At 32.8% G+C, this 19037-nt stretch overlaps 2 protein-coding genes across 2 annotated transcripts; both read right to left on the reverse strand.

The window, feature by feature from the left end:
* Nucleotides 1–10967: 10967 nt before the first annotated feature.
* On the reverse strand, nucleotides 10968–13596 carry LOC9326499 (nuclear speckle RNA-binding protein B). The gene is given in 6 exon segments (XM_021013677.1): nucleotides 10968–11514; nucleotides 11682–11763; nucleotides 11845–11903; nucleotides 11996–12279; nucleotides 12346–12478; nucleotides 13164–13596. Coding segments are annotated over 6 exon segments (756 nt in total). The 5' UTR covers nucleotides 13261–13596; the 3' UTR covers nucleotides 10968–11413.
* A 1778-nt stretch (nucleotides 13597–15374) lies between these two features.
* On the reverse strand, nucleotides 15375–16728 carry LOC110225046 (nuclear speckle RNA-binding protein B-like). The gene has a single exon (XM_021013678.1). It carries the CDS (start codon nucleotides 16306–16308, stop codon nucleotides 15610–15612), a length of 699 nt encoding a protein of 232 aa, XP_020869337.1. The 5' UTR covers nucleotides 16309–16728; the 3' UTR covers nucleotides 15375–15609.
* Between the last annotated feature and the right edge of the window lie 2309 nt (nucleotides 16729–19037).

A 19037-nucleotide genomic window follows, 5' to 3' on the forward strand; every position in this document is an offset into this window, starting at 1 on the left:
ATTATTAAACTTGTTCTTCAGCCGTCGATGATTGACATGTTCTCCATGTTCGAACAACGTATCGAATCTCGTGATTTTTCATGATATATATAACGTTAGATCTAACGTTTGTTTTCTAAATCCCGCGATTTTTATTATGCACCTTTTGATAATTCTCACTTTTTTTTTAGTGTGAAATTTTCACTTGAGAACAATAATACGATGTCCCAAAAGACAAGAAAGTAAATAATTGTAGAACGTTGTAAGAGAAATTATGTAGATGGCCTCTAAGTTTTGTTGTTTCTGATAAAGAGATGGCCTCTTACTATAAGGGGGAAACATGAGAAAACCATTTCTGACTACGTTACATGTAAACATGAAACTAACCACACATGAATAATACTTTACTTTTTTTTATTTTTCAACATATATATATATATATATATATATGTACGTATTATCTAGAAATAACAAAACCATATCAGAAATTATGTACACAGCCGTATATAGGTTTGTGTTCATATATTAGATGTTTGTAGATAGTTGATCCATTATGTGTAGGTCCAAATATATTGTCATAACATGGTCCAAATTATCAATTTGGAATTTATTTATCTTATATTTTACTTAACAAAGTTACTAAATTTTAGTCCGCTTTTATCGTTCTACTTTTGGTTACATGCATCTTTTTATATTGTGTTGAATTACATACATCCTTTTTTTCTCGGATGATACTTTCTTCTTGGCTCCTTATACAAGTCCTTACGAATAACGGGAAACGAATAACTTTGCATTTGATACTTTAGAAAAAGCATTTGCAATATTCATTTTGAATACCCAATCGAAAGTTATGTTCAAATTCTTTCTTTCTTTCTTTTTTTCCAATTTTGTAAATTTGAGTTTGAGCATGATCTGCCTAATGCATAAGTGATTTCGGCAATATAATGGACCAACCACAGCTATTTTCATAGATAGAGATGTAAATATGTAGATCAATAATCAGAAACAGCTCAAATATAGCTAAACAACTTATTTTCGATCTCACCTACTTCCTACTGGTCAAAGATGCTTACCACATCCATTCTTTTACACTTCGATTACAAAATGTAATCAATCCAATATTCATTACAAAACTTATCAATTCAATGTAAAATATTCATCTTTAATCTATCTCGACAGTATTGCAGTTAATGCAGATCGGTCAAGCCAAAAATCAGTTTCTATTGGATGTATTATTATATACAGCAAATTTACTATCGAACATAAAACTCTATAATACAGTTTTGAGTTATTACCTAGAAGATTCAGTTAATGCAGATCGATTAATAATAAACCTATAAACCCCAATTAAGTAACATGTACATGTTCATCGAAAGCTTGCATTTACTTCATTTTTTTTTTATAGCCACTTATATTTTTCTTCTTCAACAAAAGACACTTATATATGTAAGTTTTAATTAATTTTCTAATCAATACATTTTGTTCAAATAAAATAGGGTTTTGTTTATGGAGAATACTTAAAAAAAAGAAAAGAGAGAGTGTATATGAACGCGTTGACTCACGGCGGCCGAGTTAGAAGTGGAAGGAACATAAGAGAGAAGGTGGTCCGTCATACATCCGAATACCGCTCCTAACGGTGACACTGCCAACGTGACAGTGATTGTTCGAATTTTCGATTTGGTGTTTTGCCTCACATTTTCTTTGTTTAATCTTAGAACACGTTTCTCGTCCTCTCTATTTTTTTTTATAATAATATACTGTCAATTATACAAGAGAAGAAAACTTTAATATAATTTAACTAACGAGATAGATGAATTATCACGACCGGTCTTTTCTGACTGAATATGAGCTAGGATGAAAAATGTTCTCTTTTTTTTTCTTTCCGGTGCACCAAATTCTTCATTTTAATCATAGACGATTACATGTTCATCTTCTATCAAAATAAACAAATAAATCAATAAAAAAAGCTTGGTCAAGGGTCAAAATAGATTATCGATAATTGAATTTTATTTATTTTCATCAAACTGGATAAGTAACCAGCTGGATTAAGACTTAGACAAATTAACAACTTCACATACTTTTTAACACATTCTTGAAAGCTGACTTTGTTGGTGAGACGTCAAGAAATTGCAAGAATAATCACCGTCATACTGATTTGGTCATTTGTAATAAAGTAACACGACAATAGTTACCTTTGATGATAATAATTAAAGAATTATAGATATATAGATTCCTTTAGTAAAATATAGCTCATATCTGATCCACTTCGAAAGATGGCTTAAAGTAAATATTGGTACACATATGACTAGATAACAATTCCAGAAGAACAATAATACAGATTTTACGATATTGAATAGATTTTTATGCGCTTATTATTTTAAATATATTAGAAATATACATAATTAATTAGTATTTCCTTTCATTTAGAAAGTTAAATTACATGGTTTAACTTTTATCTTAACGAATATACGGATTAACTAAGGTATAGAACCTCGTGATCATCAAAAAATAAAAAATTATAGAGGTGGTATTATTAGACCACTTTTTTACGTGTTAGATACTCACTCTGTTTCATATTATATGATGTTTTAAGCATTTTATTTTGTTTCACAATACTCCATCCGTTCTTTTATAAGTGATGTTTTAGGAGAATGCACATCAATTAAGAAATCATTTAATTTTTGTTTATTTCTAAACTAAAACATCATTTATTATTTAATCAACCAATAAAAACACAATCTACATAATATAAATCGTCAAAACCAAGAAAAAACTAATTAATTTTGCATTAAAAACTGAAAACATCTTCTATTTAAAAATAAAATTAGAAGCTTAAAACATCACTTATTAAAGAACGGAGGAAGTATAAAATGTTTAGTAAAAACAGTTCAAGATTATATGCAAAAAATTAAATTTGTATAATTTGTGACTATTTAGATTCTGCAGTAAAGCATATCATTGGTCAAATTATCTTTAACTATTTATTAAATTATGTTTCAATGTAAAATATCTAAAAACTAAAAGAATTAATTAGTTTCTTTTTAGACAAAACATCCTCTATTTTGAAACAGAAGGAGTACTAGACATGTCAATGAGGCCAAAGCCTGTGGGCTGGTCCAACCCAACCCTGAAAAATAGCGGGCTCGGACTTAAAAATATATGTTCTAGAAAAAAATTGGGCCTTTCGGGGTAAGCCCGTTGGGCTAAAGGGTTTTTAAGGCTTAGCCCAGCCGGGCTCGGACCTGCCCGAAAAGCCCTTAAAAAGAGATTTTAACTTCCTTTTTTATAAATATTATTGTTTAATTAAGAGATTTGTTTAAAGATTTTTTTAATAGAGTTAAAAAATCTAAACCTAATTTTCTAATTGTGTCTTACTATAAGTGTTATGATTTTATATTTTATTTAATGTGGGTTTAAACAATTTATTTGGATTATTTATTTGATTTTAAACTTTTTTGTAAACTAGATTGATTTTAGTGGGTTATTTAAGTTTCGTTTGATTCATTTTATACAAAGATTTTTTTTTTCAAGAGGTATTATATATTAGAAGAGTTTATTTTTCTCGAAAGAAAAGCCCAAAAAAGCCCGTAAAAACCCTGTAGCCCTGTTAGGGCCGGGCCGGGCTTCAAAATCTAGGCTCGAAATTTTTACGGGCTGGGCCGGACTCAAACATATGCGGGTTTTGCGGGCTTCGGGCCGGGCCGGGCCGGGCCGGGCTAGCCCGATTGACATGTCTAGGGAGTACTTTCTAAACAAATTCAAATTTTCTCTTTCTTTTTCTTAGATCTTTCTTTTTATATTAATCTCATAGCTAGTAACAATTCTTCTGCTATATGATTTTTCAAACAGAAAAATATGATTAAAAAATATTATCCTTCGTAAGTTGTAGATCTCGAAAACTAGTTTAGAATTTGACTAAACACAAAAATTGTTATTTCTTAAACACAAACTTTTTGAGCAGAATTCCACATATAACTTTTTTTTGTTCATATAACTTTAGTCAAATTCTAAGACTTTCATATATTTTTTGTGTGGTCAATGATTTTTTTTACATAGATTGATAGGTTAATTATGAATTCTAAGTCAGTGACTTACCATATCTTTGTTTTTTTGAAAAAATTGATATATTCGGTCTAATAGACTTTTGATTGACGAGAAAAAGAAAGACTTGTATATAAGAAATATGCGATATTAGATTGTAATTGCATGACAAAAATCCAGCCGAGTCCACCCAAAACAAAAAAAAAAAGAGAGAGCGAGAGAGAAAAAAGAGAACAGCCGTTGGTTCCTTCTCCTCTCCGGTGAAGGCGCCTAGGCGCTGGATCTGCGAGGGGAGTTTGTATAAATAGTTTCCAGTTGCTTCTAGAAGTGTTGTAAGTCTTACGGTGTTGTTCGTGGTGAAGTTTTTCTCTAGGGTTTCTTCTCGGGTTTGAGATTCTTAGATCTAGGTGTGGTGCCTCCGTTTTCGGTGGTCCTAGTCTCGGTGGGGGCTTGCCGATGATCTCCGGCTGCAGCAGGGTGTTTGCTCGCAATTTTGTGTTTCCTCCTTGTCTTGTGGTCCTTTTGGCTGTGAGGCTGGAGACGAGAGGGAAGAGCTTGTTCTTTTCTCCTCTGCGACAGCTCTTCGGATTAGTGTTCAGCAGTAACGGCTTATCTCGGTGGGTTCTGTCCTGCTCGTTGATTCTCTTTGTTGTTTGTGTTGTTGGGTTAGTTGGTACTTTTGGTTTGCGCAGAGATCTCTTTTGTTTGGCTTGATTTGGGTCTTATTCCTCGGCTTATTGTATGGCTTGGCTATGCTTTCCGGTGTTAGTCCTTTGATGGCTCTTGATCTCTGTTTTGGATTCCCAGATCTTATGCTCCGATTGTCTCCTCTCGATTTTGTGTGGTTTATGGTGGGCCAGGTTCGTGCTTGGGTTTGTCACTCGGATGGTTCATCGTTGCAGGTGCATCTACTAGCTCTCCTCTGAATCTCTTATAGGTTTTAGTGGTTGGGTTCAAGGCGCAGCAGTGGTGTCGTTCTCCAATCCTTCTCTTGCGAGGTCGTGACTGGTCTTTGTCTGTAGATGGCTTTGATTGGTTCGCTTTGTCCGCGTGTAAGTGTTGGTGTTCCTATTTGACTTTTCCTCAGTCGTTTTCAAGGTTTTCTTTGAGCTTAGTTTCGCCCAAGCTCTTTATCTTTCTGGAGTTGACGTGTTGGTGTTTGTGGCTGTGCTCTGTTGCGGATTGGTCTCGCTCTATGTTCTGTCGGGTTGTTGCTTGTTGTGCTCTTGATTTTTCTTATCGAGGCTCATGTTTCTTGGCGCAGCTTCGATGCCAAACTGTTTCTATGGGACTGGTGCAGGATATGATGTATTGAGTTTCAGTTTTAGATCTTTGGTTCCTTGTGGTTCTTGCTTTTGTTCATTTTCTCTAGTTGGCTTCCCTTGTTTGGGCTTAGTTTTCCGGGGATATCTTTGTCATCCGCCGACTTAGTTTTCCGGGGATATTTATGTTTTCCGCCGGCTTAGTATTCCACCTTGAATTTTTCTTATGGTTAATCTAATGGAAATAATTCAGACGAAAAAAAAAAATTGTAATTGCATGATAGATCAATGAGTCGTAAGCAACATGGCCTCCTTGTTCGATATATTTTTCTAAACATATTCGATCCCTAAAGCTACTCTAGCTACGTGTAATTTTACTATTACTATTTTTCAAAATAAAATAAAAATATTGCTCATCACTTTCAGATGATATAAAAAAGATATAATAATGATATTTTGTGACTATTTCTTGGAACACGTACATAATCGTTATTTGTCGTAAGATACAGTTTTGTCGGGTCGCCGAATGTGTCCCAATATGCAGTCTATAATCAATGTGTCTTTTCATATACGTACTATTATTACAGACCATTAGTTCATAAGGATTTACAGTTTTCAAAATATTATTGCTAAAATCTAAAATTTATAAAATTGTAATTAATATAATTCAAAAATTGAAGTGCTGACATTTTGGTAAAAAAACAAATAATTAGGGTCTATATAGAAGAAGAAATAATGAGGTTTGCTGTAAACAATATAATAACAAATTAATAATAATAATGAGGTTTATTTAATTTGTTAGTCAATTTTAAAAATTTATATATAATTTATCTCAAAACTCTGTAGAAAAAAAAAATGCTATATATGTATCTTTGAAAACATTACTGGGACAAGATATATATAGTTGAAAAAATTATTTTGTTTAACTGGAACTTTTAAAATACAGAAGTATCTGTTTAGCTGAACCAAATTTGTTGGAACAAAAAGAAAAGAAAAATTAACTAATCTAGAATCCTAGCTAGATCTGAGATTAGCGTTTGGTGGATGGTGGTTTTCGCTATAGAAGATAATATGAACAAAATAAATAGCAACTAAAAAATTAGTTCACGTTTAGACTACTACTGTATGATGAAACTATATCAAACACAAGTACACAACAACTGAATTGAATTAGTGCACAACTCTTTTTTTTTTTTTTTTATCGTTTTCAGAAATAGACGTATGTTGCTTTGAATGATACCATTACCAATGCCTGACATATAAGCAAAATCCCATGCAAAAAGTCTAATCGTCTCCTAATTTTGTAGAAATTCTTTTACTCTTTAACAAAAAAAAACAAAAAAAAATTATATATAATTTATCTCAATTTTAAAATATTTTTACCATCGTAATTATTTATTTTGAATTACTATTTTGTCCGTCGTTATGTAAAGCGTTTGGAGAAGTTTGTTGATTTATTGATTTTATGGGACCAGGCGGCTTGGCTAATATCCCTGTTCTAAAAATCCCCGCCTAGTTTCGATTACTCCCCGCTTAATCGCTAGGCCCACCCTCTCCGCCTCGATTAATGACTAATCCCCTAAAAAATCAGTAACCCGATTATTCTCCGCCTAATCCGATTATTTTCCGCCTAATCCGATTATTTTCCGCCTAATCTTACATACCCCGATTATTTTTTAGATTGCAAGTATAAAAAAAAAACATTTTATTTTTGTTATTCAATCATTTGAATTGGGAGTTTGTGATGTTTTACATAACTTGTGTTCAAATTTTAATAAAAATCATAAAAATTTATTTTTACTGTAATTTTGAAAACAATATTGAATTAATATATTTTAAAAATATTAAAATAACCCTAAAACTAATCTCCGATTAATCCCCGATTTTAATCCGATTTTCCGATTAATCGCTAAGCCCATGCCGAATGCCCGACTAGCGCCTAGCGATTTTTCAAACAAGGGCTAATATATACGTCTTTTTTTTATTGTAGTTTGATGTTCTGTGGTGTAAAAATGTTTCAGCTGGAAAATATATATATGCAAAATGATACTACTATGTTATCTTATCAAATAATTAGCTCATTTTTTCTTGTTTCATGAAGGGATTATTTAGTGTCACATGTAATGTACACTTTGAAAAGTCATTGGTTAATACTGTAGTAGTTTATTTAGAATTCTATAAGAAAGACAGGTAGAAAATATCTTCGAAATATTCTGCCGACACATCTTTAAATTCAAGTTTTAACTACGTCTCTTATATATTACGATGAAATGTATATATGTTCAATTATCTCTCATGTGAAATAACAAGTGTATGTTTTTTTTTTTTGGTAAAAGGTTAAAGCCAGCCAAGTGTATGTTTTTATCGAAAAGCTAAATAAAAATCAAGGGTACGAGATAAAGATACGATGTATTGTCAAAAGAACTTATTGTTAGAGTTATGTTCTGTATACATTGTTTATTATATATATTTCCTACAAAAATATATTAGAATTCAAACGGCGTTATTCTTTTTCTAGGACTAATGAAAAAATAATTAATCTAAAACAATATTTATTATTTTATCGATCCGAATAATATATACTATAAAAAAAAATTATTCATGAAAAACTAGTCAATGAGCTTCAACGTACGTACTAACATAATCATCGATCCGAACTACTTCTAACTCAAAATCAAGTGCAAAAAAAAAAAAAAAAATCTCTGTACCTCAGTTCATCAAATATTAAAATCTAGGTTCCATTGATTCGAGACCCGTCTGTTTCCACTTTCCACTAAACCCTAACATACGAGAAATCGTTCAGATCAACACACATACTTCCCCAGCTCCAAAACCCCCGGCGGCACCATGGTCCATCGTCTACTTTGCAATAATTCATAGTAGGACTGACTGTAGGAGCTAAGGAAATGTCATTGTCCACGATTATCACCATTTGACCACAAAATTTGTTCACACTATTCATATTTCAGTAAAATAAAAATATTAGTACTATATACTAACGTGACATTAAGGGTGTGACTGGTGTGATTTAAGAAAAAAAGAGAAGAAAAATAAGAGAAGAAATGAGAAGAAAAGAAAAATAAGTAGTTGAAGAAATTTGTATCCTATGTATTTATGGAAGGAAATTTTTAGTTGCTTTTACTGAAAAGTAGAAGAATTGAGAAGAAAATAATTAATTTTGTTGGTGAATAAATTCTTCTTGATTGGAGGATTGATAGAGTAATTGAGAAGAATTATTTTTTCTTTCCAATTCTTTTCTTCTATGTATAACAACCAGTCACACCCTAAGACCATCCGCAGTGGTGTAAGTGTGAAGGAGTGGTGTAAGATTTTTATTATTATAATTTAAAGTGAGAGAGAAAAGAGAGAGAAAGAAAGAGAGAGATAGAATGACTTATACCGAATGTAAACTTACACCCGGGTGTGAAGAGAGAAACAACTTTTACATTATTTCTATATTTTAAAATAGATACACCCCATGCAAAGATACACCACTGCGGATGCCCTAAGAAAGAGACAACGAAGTATAACAAACATTTACTTTTAAAATTTCAACTAGATTTGTCTTTTGCTAGTAAAGTAGCTAGTCAGATCCGATACAGTGTGAACTGTGACCTGTGGGCGTCAGAAAATGCTGAGGTAAAAACATCATTTCGTCCATCGTCGTAGAATAAAATATCAATAACAGTATATAATAGCTAGAGTTTTGACACAAAAGAAAAAAAAAAAACGTACGTAAATAATATCAATAACAAAATAGACACAAGACTCTCGTCCAAATTAGTATTCGGTTGACAAAAAAGTTAAAATAATATTCGGTTTAATTCAAAACTCATTTCATTTGTTTATTCACAAGATGGTCCCTAGACGTCATGATTTGGTTCTCTCTAATCCCATTTTATTTGTTAATTATTCCATAACTATTTGCTATGACAAATTAATTCATAGTATGTAATGGTAATTGATAAACTAGCTACTACGAATGAATATTGAAAATAAGAAATATCACAATATGACAAATGTAGATGTCATTGTTTCCAGGAGAGTTCTAAAAATACAAGAGTACCCAAACAAACACAGTGAAGAAAGTACAGTTGAGAGGATATTTTCCAGTGTAAGATCTCTTAGAATCACTAATCTGTAATTTATTTTATATCTACATTAATCATACTTAAAATAACATAGTGAAATAACATAGTGTTTTTATATATTAGGTAATGTAGAACAGAGACTTTTAGATCCACTTGAATCAATATTGTATAAAGTGTACTAATCTAATTGTTTTTTAACAACTTGTCCCTATGTCCTCAATCATTATTCATAACCCGATCGGTCTACTAACATTAGTCTCTGTTTGAGCCAAGAATATCTTCAATAAAATGCTATATTTAAATGTCATCAAATTATTATCATGGTAAATTGGTAAGGGGTCAATTATTTAAAGCCACCTCTCAATTATATGATATTCCAAACCAGTGACTAAAAGCAATATGTACATTGTTGAGGAAAACAAAACCAATAAAATAGATACAAACTAACTACCGATGGCATATTTAAAGCCAGTACGCCTCTCAATTAGTTAACATAGTAGTAGTATTTTAATTTTTGAAAGCCACCTCTCAATTGATTAACATAGTTTTAGTTTCCAAACTAGTGGCTAAAAGCAATACCTTGTTGAGGAAAAAAAAAACCCCAAAACAGTAGATACATTTTACAAAACTGCGAACATATATATATTTATTTATTTCTCAACGTTGAGCAATTCATTAGAAACATTTAATTGATACATATAGGGAGAAAGGTTACTTACCTCTGATTCACCATTTACTATTCTCATCATCAGATCTTCTTCTTCTTTTTTTGGTTCAAGTTCTCATCATTCTCTTCATCTTAACTCTCTTGAATGTTATTTCAATTTTCTATCTGTATAAATACAAATTTACATGAATTAGTAACGTATTATTGTGTTCTATAGCTATCATAGACAAGGGGCGTACTTTTTTTTTAACGTTATAGAGGACGTACTCTCTTTTTTTTAACCTTTACCCTGTTGTTTTTGTTTTGTTAAAGGCTTCACGGCTTTACCCAATATCAATAATATCACAAAGACATGTGCAAATATGATCAGTTTATTACGAAATCAAATCTTGTCTCAAAAGTCGCAATCTACTGCTTCGTAAAAGATAGATAAAACAAAAAAGGAAAAGATTGATTTGTACATTGCTGCTAACTTATTAACGTGGACAAGAACATGAAGTTTCTTGAATTATGCATGAAACATAAAAGCCAAAAAAAAAATCTAAAGTCGGACGCGAAAAAAAGCATCTGCTCTCTTTGGATATCGAATATACCCACCTCTCTTCATCGCCGATCCCATCAGTGTGGAATTTGGTCAACCAAACCAAATAAATCCTAGTGGCACTGATTTCTTATCTTTTTGTAAAATTTCTACGTTGATTTGCTAGTTGATTAGATATTAGAACCTTTAACATCCTAGATACAAAGTTCTAACTTTTTAAAAGGTATATCTAATAATATTACGAGGAAGCTAAAGCAACTAAAAGCTCTAGTGAATAGAACTTTTTCTTTGAAAGTAAAATCACTCATGGTTTTTAATTGCTAATATATACACGACATGCAAATTCCCACTCTAGGGATTATATTTCAGACAGTGCATTTAACTGATGGAGATGAAATTTTGACTAGATAAAGAAGAGTAATATGAGCCACTATTTTGAATTTTGTCCTAAGATTATAAATGAACAAATACAACTACTGCTTCCTAAGACTTCTATTGAAGTCCCATTTCCGTATAATCCCCACAAAGAAAACAAAAGATTGTAATAAATTTTCGGGCTTTGATTGATAGCATTAATAAGATCATGCACAAAATCTATCCAGGAGATGGTAAAATAAAATTGAGTGAGAGAGAAAGACTTTAGGTTTCAATCACCTCATCTCCTGGACTCTTGTGTCTCTCCATCCATCTCTGTTGCTTTGAGTGAGACCACTCCTTGAGCATATGATTGAGTGTGTTTGGGTTCATGTAGAATCTACTTGCAGGAGGGATGATGGAAGCAAGAAACAATAAGTTATCATTTGGTCGATGTACCTCAAATGTCACTTACTGATCACCTTCTTCCTCCACGTTGTCCTGGTCTTGGACCTGGGTTTCTGGAAAATTGGAGCCGCAAAATCTTGAAATCAGATTCGGCTTCATCCATTCGATAGCCTTTCAAATGTATAGTTGCATCAGTTAAACTTTGATGCAGTATATGTTCTAGCATAGTGTTTATAACTGAGATGAAGATGGTAGTATCAAGAAACCAATGCAAAACAAACTCAAACTGTGTTGGACGAAATATTAACAATCCCCTAAGTAGAGAGAATCTCGGTTACCTTGCAAAGCGCTCAGTGCAGTTGCTGCACAGGCAGGGTTTTCAAAATCAACAAAACAAAGAACAACAGGATCTCCACTCCTCTGCTTAGAAAGTAAAATTAATGAAATTATGAGACTTGAGTATTTTCAACAATGCTTCTAGTTGGAACAAGTGAATCTTACATGTTTTGAATCTTTGGTCACAAGTCTTACTTCTCTATATCCCACAAAAGGCCGAAATACAGTTAAGGACAGTGAACAGCTTAAAACATTCTTAAGTGAGGAAATAAATATTGGTGTTAAGTACATTTTTGTAATGAGTCATTAGATAGGATACGTGATACTTCCCTTCTTGAGCAATTAGAAGGAAGTCCTTCAACATATAGAGTGTTGGATACATCCGGAGGAAGTGGTTCCCGGCCTGGCCTACCAACTTAATCCAGCTGACCAAAACCAATAGCCCGACCATTTGGCCTGAAATCTGAAGGGAAACTCCCACCACGCCCAGCCATGAGCTCACCCATGGGCGGACCAGGCATCATGTTGTTACCTCCTTGTCGTCCCATGCCAGCACCATTAAATGGCCCAGCTTCTTCAGATGGCACAGAAGGCGTTTGCTACAAAACAGGGAAAAGGTTTCAGTTCACTGAAGAAAGAAGAGACCAAGTATACAAGGATTGTAGCACATTATTCAGGTACTGGTCATAAGCTGAACCAATAGTTCTGGTATCCTTTACTGAATGGGGGATACCTCGATCCTCATCCCGTGATAAATAACTGTGCATACCGCCTGAAGGCATCACATATGGTGTACCTTCTACAAGGAGAAAAATACTCACAAATCGATAGGTATGGCAATATATAAAAATCTGGACCACATGACACACAAAAAAAGAAGTACACGAGATACACTATCTGCAACTACATAGCACCAGTTTGATGGTCAAACACTCAAACTTCTTTAACATAGCATCATATTTAGAAAGAGGAGAAATAAAGGTGTATTTTCTCATCAACTTAGAATGAATGTACATGTACATGTCTATATACAAACTGAATGTAACAAACTAAACTACTCTAACCAAGTTGTAACAAACTCTCTATACTATTCAATGTGGTGGGATACATACACTTATCTTTACAGAACCATTCAACCGCAAACATATTTTGAACAAATTAGATCAAGACTCGTATAAAACAAAAGTACAGAGCAATTTTCAAGAAATACATACATATACTAAAAGAAATTCTGAATAAGAGCCATACAAAATGATACCTTAGAAGAGAATCATATATTTCCAAACCATACGGTAGCTCATCGTTTAAGAAAAATAAGAAGAGGTTTTGTTTTCATGGCAAAGAGGCAATTTTTAGACTTACAACACTGTTCATTATTCTGTATGACTATCAGCAAACAATGCCCACTAACAAAAGAGCTACATTGAGATTTGATTCCAAGTGTAGAAACTCAGAGCGGAAAAAAAAAGAGAAATTTAGCTTACCGAAGTCAGAACGGTGACGTTTAGGAGGACCACCGTGAGGGGTCGACGACAATGGAGGCTGATACTGTCTCTGTTGGTTCCAGTACCCATCTCCCATGGACGGCGACGGAAACAACAAATTTAGAGATCACAAGTCTAAAATTAGTAAATAAAAATCCTTAATTTGAAGATGGAGGCAGGTCTACTTGGTCCAAATCGAACAAAACTCTACCCAGCAACTTGTTCGTTCCTTTGTGCAGATCAAAATTTCTAATTCGGCTCAATTTCAATTGTTTCGAGTTTTCTCGTGGTTCATTCTCTTTCGACAACCGAAGCGAATGATCCGAATCTGAGTGACCCGAGACCCTTTTTGTAATAAACCCGGAATTTCTTCTGGCGCCAATTTAACGGGCCTGTTAATTCATAGATCCGTACAAATAACAACTAAGTGAGGCCTTGAATTTTGGGCTAATTCTTATGTAAAAATTGGTAGAAAATAAGTTTTAACTTTAAAATTGGTAGAAAATGAGTTTAACTTTAAAAACATTTACACGGTAGTTACACTTTTGTTTTACCAAATTTATGTCCTTAGAAAATAATTTTTATGATATATATTTGTTTTACCCCAAAATAATATTGTAGTTACATTTTTAACCCTTATACAGTTTCGGATTTGTTCTCTAGAATATATATTATAACGGCTAATCTTCCATATGAGACATTGGATAGATTAGTAAATTGTCCTACAGCTGTGCGTGTTATCGGAGTATGGCTTTTCTCCATCCTTATAGATAATTCTGACTGTGACATAATTGACTAATTTTATGGTTATGTGTTCATCAGGGACAAAAGGTTGAGCTTCCAAGGGAGACGAATCCAAGACCGAAGAAATCAATTGATGAGAATGCTTGGATGGAGATGCTATGTATAGGCCTCACATCTCATACGTAAGAAGTGTTTTGGAATCGCTTGTCTCATAATAAAATACGCATACACGAACAGCAACAACCTCTCCTACATCATCAGCCACTCCTTTAACATCAACCTCGACATTGGTGCTAAGAACTCGATTTGTGGCATTATCAAGTGATTTTGATTCTTGAGAAAAAAAAAGGTAATGATTTCACAAAGAGAGAAACTTTGTCCTAGAGTTAGATTTTTTCTATGCACATGTAGCTAGGAATTTGTTGATATCTGTTCTATGCTTCTAGCACATGCACAATTTTAGTGCACAACCTTTTTTGTTCTTGCAATTCTTTTTCATTGTGGCCCCATAAAATTTAGAATTTCGATGGTCTTAATCGTGGGTTTAGCCCGCCTATTATTTGAGTCATGCCTACCGTAGCAAAAAATCCGGTTATATTAACAAGTAAAAAAAAACTAAAAACTTGGCTGCTCGATTTTGATGTTGATGATGATAATATTGATCAATAGTACAGCCGATAATATGATTAAGACTAATGAACTTTTAGATCAAGAATCTGCGAAGTTTTCTTATTTTACTAATGATTTGTAGTTAGATACTTAGATCCACAAAACCAATATATACGTCATGTTGTGAGTATATTGTAATGAAACCAGATCGATGATTGATAACCATTTCAGAGTACTTGTAACTTCACAGTTTCTTAATTCAAGAGTTCACTAGTATTACTCATATTATCGGCTATATAAGATAAGACTTTAGTATGAATCTCTCAGTGTAGTAGTCTGAAGTGAAATAGGTGGTGGCTTTTTTTTTTTTAATTGCAGCCGAAAAAAGATTTTAGGAACATCAAGCAGATACATGGTGGTTGGAGGGTCAATCTAAGGTCAAGAAATATAACATACGACTGTCATAAAAAATCACCCGGTTTGGGACAAGTCGAAAACCGAATGGTAACGAATCCAACTCACATATTTACCCATCTGTCCCGCATGTTTTGCCCTCTCGCTGTTTCATCGTCACTGTTTTGTCCTTGAGCTCTTCATTTTCTTTTATAAATTGTTTCTTTTTTTGGCGACAAAAGTCAATAACACATGTGAAAGTAGTTTCATTTAGTCCACTGAATGATTTAATCGATCTATATTTGGATTTCAAATCACACGCATATGTTCAAGAATATTATATACTAACAAAAACCAAATTTACCTACAAACTCAAGAGTCAGAAGATTATACAAAGTAAATTAATGTAATGCCCCACTATTGGATAAGCCGATGAGCACATAGCAGTTAAGGAGAGGGACAAGATTCATTGAACATAAACTTTTAAAGTATATGTGGGAAGCCCACCAAACAAGAATACACATATCATCAAATTGGCACATTGATGTAAACAAATGACGTCATCATCACGAAATGCAGAAGTAGAAACCCTCTAACTCCATCGGAGTGTCCCTAAAAATGATGAAAAAACGTAAAATATATCCTTTTTTGTTTTTCCTATAAGACTCGTAAATTAGTTCAACTAGATATAATAACTCAATCAAGAATCAAAAAAATTGTTGAAAAGGTCCATAGAAGAAGGAGACTGTATCTTCGATGGACTACTCTGAAGGATAGAGTTAAAGTCATTAAAGAACGACGAAAAACCTTGTGGATCGGTTGGTCCAACCGTGGAAAAGAAGTCCGGTGATATCGACGGCAGAGAAGTAGGTCCCGGTGATAAAATCCCAGCATGGTGAAAACTTGGCCTTTCGAACCCTCGATTTTGATGTTGTTGTTGATGATGATAATAATATTGATCCATAGCCCCTACGCCTCCCACAAATGTCCCTAGTTCGTTTGATGTATTAGCATTCTCTGTAACAGCAAACCGAGCCGCCGGGGATATCAAACCATGAGATGTATCAATCGTTGTTGACTTGTCTTTTGGTGCTGACGTAGATGAAGAGGAGGAGGAGGAGTTTGTGGAGGTAGAGGTTTTACCTGTGAGACGTTGAACCAATGTCATGAAGTTATTAGGGTGTGTATGGATAATCTTGGGAGATACGGTGTATATGATAACGGGACCACGTGGAGGCTGCGATTCCGACGGTTCTTGCTGATGGATTTGTAGTGGTTGTGGTTGCGGCTGAGGCGGCAGTGGTGGCTTCTTGATGATCTTGTGCGAATCTCCACGGACTTTCAATGGTGTTGGTCTCGGACCCAAGATTCCTCTTGATCTTGGCGATCTATTATCCATAGAATCCACTTTGAGATGAATAGTATATATAAAGAGAGAGATATATGTGTATGTGTGTGTGATGATGATTTTAGTGAAGAACAATGATTATGTGATGATTAGGGGAAAAGGGAGGGTACATGAGTACTTGTATATATATGATTTGTGTATGTATTAAAGAAGGAGCGAGAAAAGTCAAATGAAGAAGGCAGAGTAAACCTACTTAAAAAGTGGTAAACTTTGGCTACTTGATTGTTAGTATTGATTATTATATTTTTTGTATGTATGTTTCTTCTAGTCTGTTTCTTACCAAGATTTGGTTTGGTTTACCCAAGATTAAAAGTTTTCCAGTCGTGTGAAATAACTCGCTTTTAACTACGACTTCCAACTTATTATTTACTTTTCGTACATCAATTTATTCACGTTTATGGTTGATTAAATTGTTGAGATAGATTATAGATACATCTAGGTGGTGCTCACGTTGTTGTATTTTGTTTTCTTTAGTAAACAAAAATTTAGAGACTAAATTACTCTTTTTTTAAGATAAATAAGTAGAAGAAATTACTTTACATTAAAATGTTTTTGTTTTGTTTTTCTTTTTGTTTGCATCTTAATGGAACATAAAGGGTTGAATATTTCCAGTCTTGAGGAAGTCAAAAGCGTAGAAGAGGTCAGAAGTGCCACGTCAGATAATTGGTAGCTGACTTGGCATGATTTTGTAAAAGCTCCTACACGGTTCTGCTGATCCCCATGACATGACCCTGTCCCTGTGTCTATGGACCATAATCAACACAAATTTTCCCTTTGTCAAACAATATTTATTCAATAAAAACAAAATTAGATGTGGCCAAAATTAGATATTGGCGTATTTAAAAATCTAATGAATGTTGAGATATAGAAATATGTAAAATGTCTGAGTCTGTCTGACATTTAGTAGTTTAGTGGTTAGGTCTGTCCACTTTGTAACTGATTTATTTCTGTTCAAGTTTTAGTATATAGCACGTTTATTACAAAATAAATTTAACTTGAAAATGTCAAAAAGATAAAATGATTCGACTAATAATTTGTCTTACGGTCTGTCGGAGGTGGTTCTATTCCGGGAGGTTTGGTGAGGGTCTTGACTCGTCGGCGGTCTAAGATCTGAGAAAGGATCCAAATATTCCAATCTCTGATTTTGTTCTTGTCGTTTGAATCGCAAATCACTGGATCTTGTATTTCCGGTATAATTAGGTCACTCTCTGCGTGGCCGGTTCAGATCTCTTCCGCCGGAGTTTCATCGGAAATTGTTTTCTCCTTTTTGTAACCGTTGAAAGATTTGTAAGGCCTTAGCCCAGGCCCAATTGGGGTGATTTTCGTTTTTCATCAATATATTATTAACTATTAAAAAAAATAATAATAATAATAATAATAATAATTTGTCTTAATTTTAGAAAAAAAAAAAAAAAATTGTGTGTTACGTCCCTGGAAATATGGCCGGCCCAACCACGCGCACTCGGCCATCTCAATTTTTTATTTATGCGAAAAAAAAAAAAAACTCAATATGGTGGGTTAGACGTTCAAGGGTTTTAGTCTCACGCACTCAACGTACCTTTTGTGCGCGTGGATTTACTTCTTGTAGTCTCAGTCTCTCAGAGACAAACAAGCTTTTTTTTTTTTTTTTACAAATTACATATAGCTAAATCGCTCATAACAAAATTAATAAAAACATCACTAAAATTTTAAAAGTCTTGAAGCGTTCGATAATAGACAATAATATTTACATGTATTTGTGTTGACCCATAATTACATGTATGACTCCTATAATTACAATCGAGACCTTTAACCACACAAAAAAACTTGAGAAACTAAGAAAAGGAAAAAAGAACAAGATAAATGTACTAGACTTATGTAAGAGACAAATATTTTCGCTTTAGAAGATTGATTGTCCTGTCAAGGTTTAGGTGGACTTATCTTTCTTTTACAATCATGTTTTTTTTTTTTTTTTTGACAAGTTACAAAATCATATCTTATTATATATTATATAAAGTATGGTTTTAAAAGTAAGTAACTCATATAATTATAACACGTATCAATTCTATCGATCCGAGATTTTACAATGTATCAAATAGTTTTTTCCGTTTAAATAACTAAAAAATTAAAAAGATAAACATAAACATTCTTAAAATGTAAAAAGATTATTATAAGTAAATTATACCTATATTTCCATAAAACTTTTTGCCATGTAGCAAATAAAATTTCTGTTTTTAACAACTTAAAAATTGTAAAAATATAATTATATAAAATTATAAATATACACATTTAAAATAAAATTATTATAAAAAACTATATGTATATATAAGAAAATTATATATTTTTTCCATAAACTCAAAATTATAAATTATTGTTAAACTTTTTATTTGTAAGTTACTAAATGTACAAAAAAGATTTAAAAATAGAAAAAATATCAAAAAATTATATTATTAATCTTATAACAAAAAAGATTGTAAATACTCTCATCTATATAACAAATAGAATGTTTCATATTTTCTCACCAAGTAAACTAATTTCTTCGGAAATTCTACCATTACTCTAACTTCATTCTATTAGTAAAGTTTTTCTTTTTTTTTGGTCATAAATTATTTTTAGGGTAATATTTATAAGAGAAATTGTTAAAAATGCCCCTTTTTCAATACCCCTTTTCAAAAATGCCCCTTTTGAGAGTCCATTTTTAAATTTGCCCTCTTTTAATTTTTAATGACCATTTTACCCTT

This window comes from Arabidopsis lyrata (assembly GCF_000004255.2).
Source record: "Arabidopsis lyrata subsp. lyrata unplaced genomic scaffold ARALYscaffold_1, whole genome shotgun sequence".
Classification (NCBI taxonomy): Eukaryota; Viridiplantae; Streptophyta; class Magnoliopsida; order Brassicales; family Brassicaceae; genus Arabidopsis; species Arabidopsis lyrata.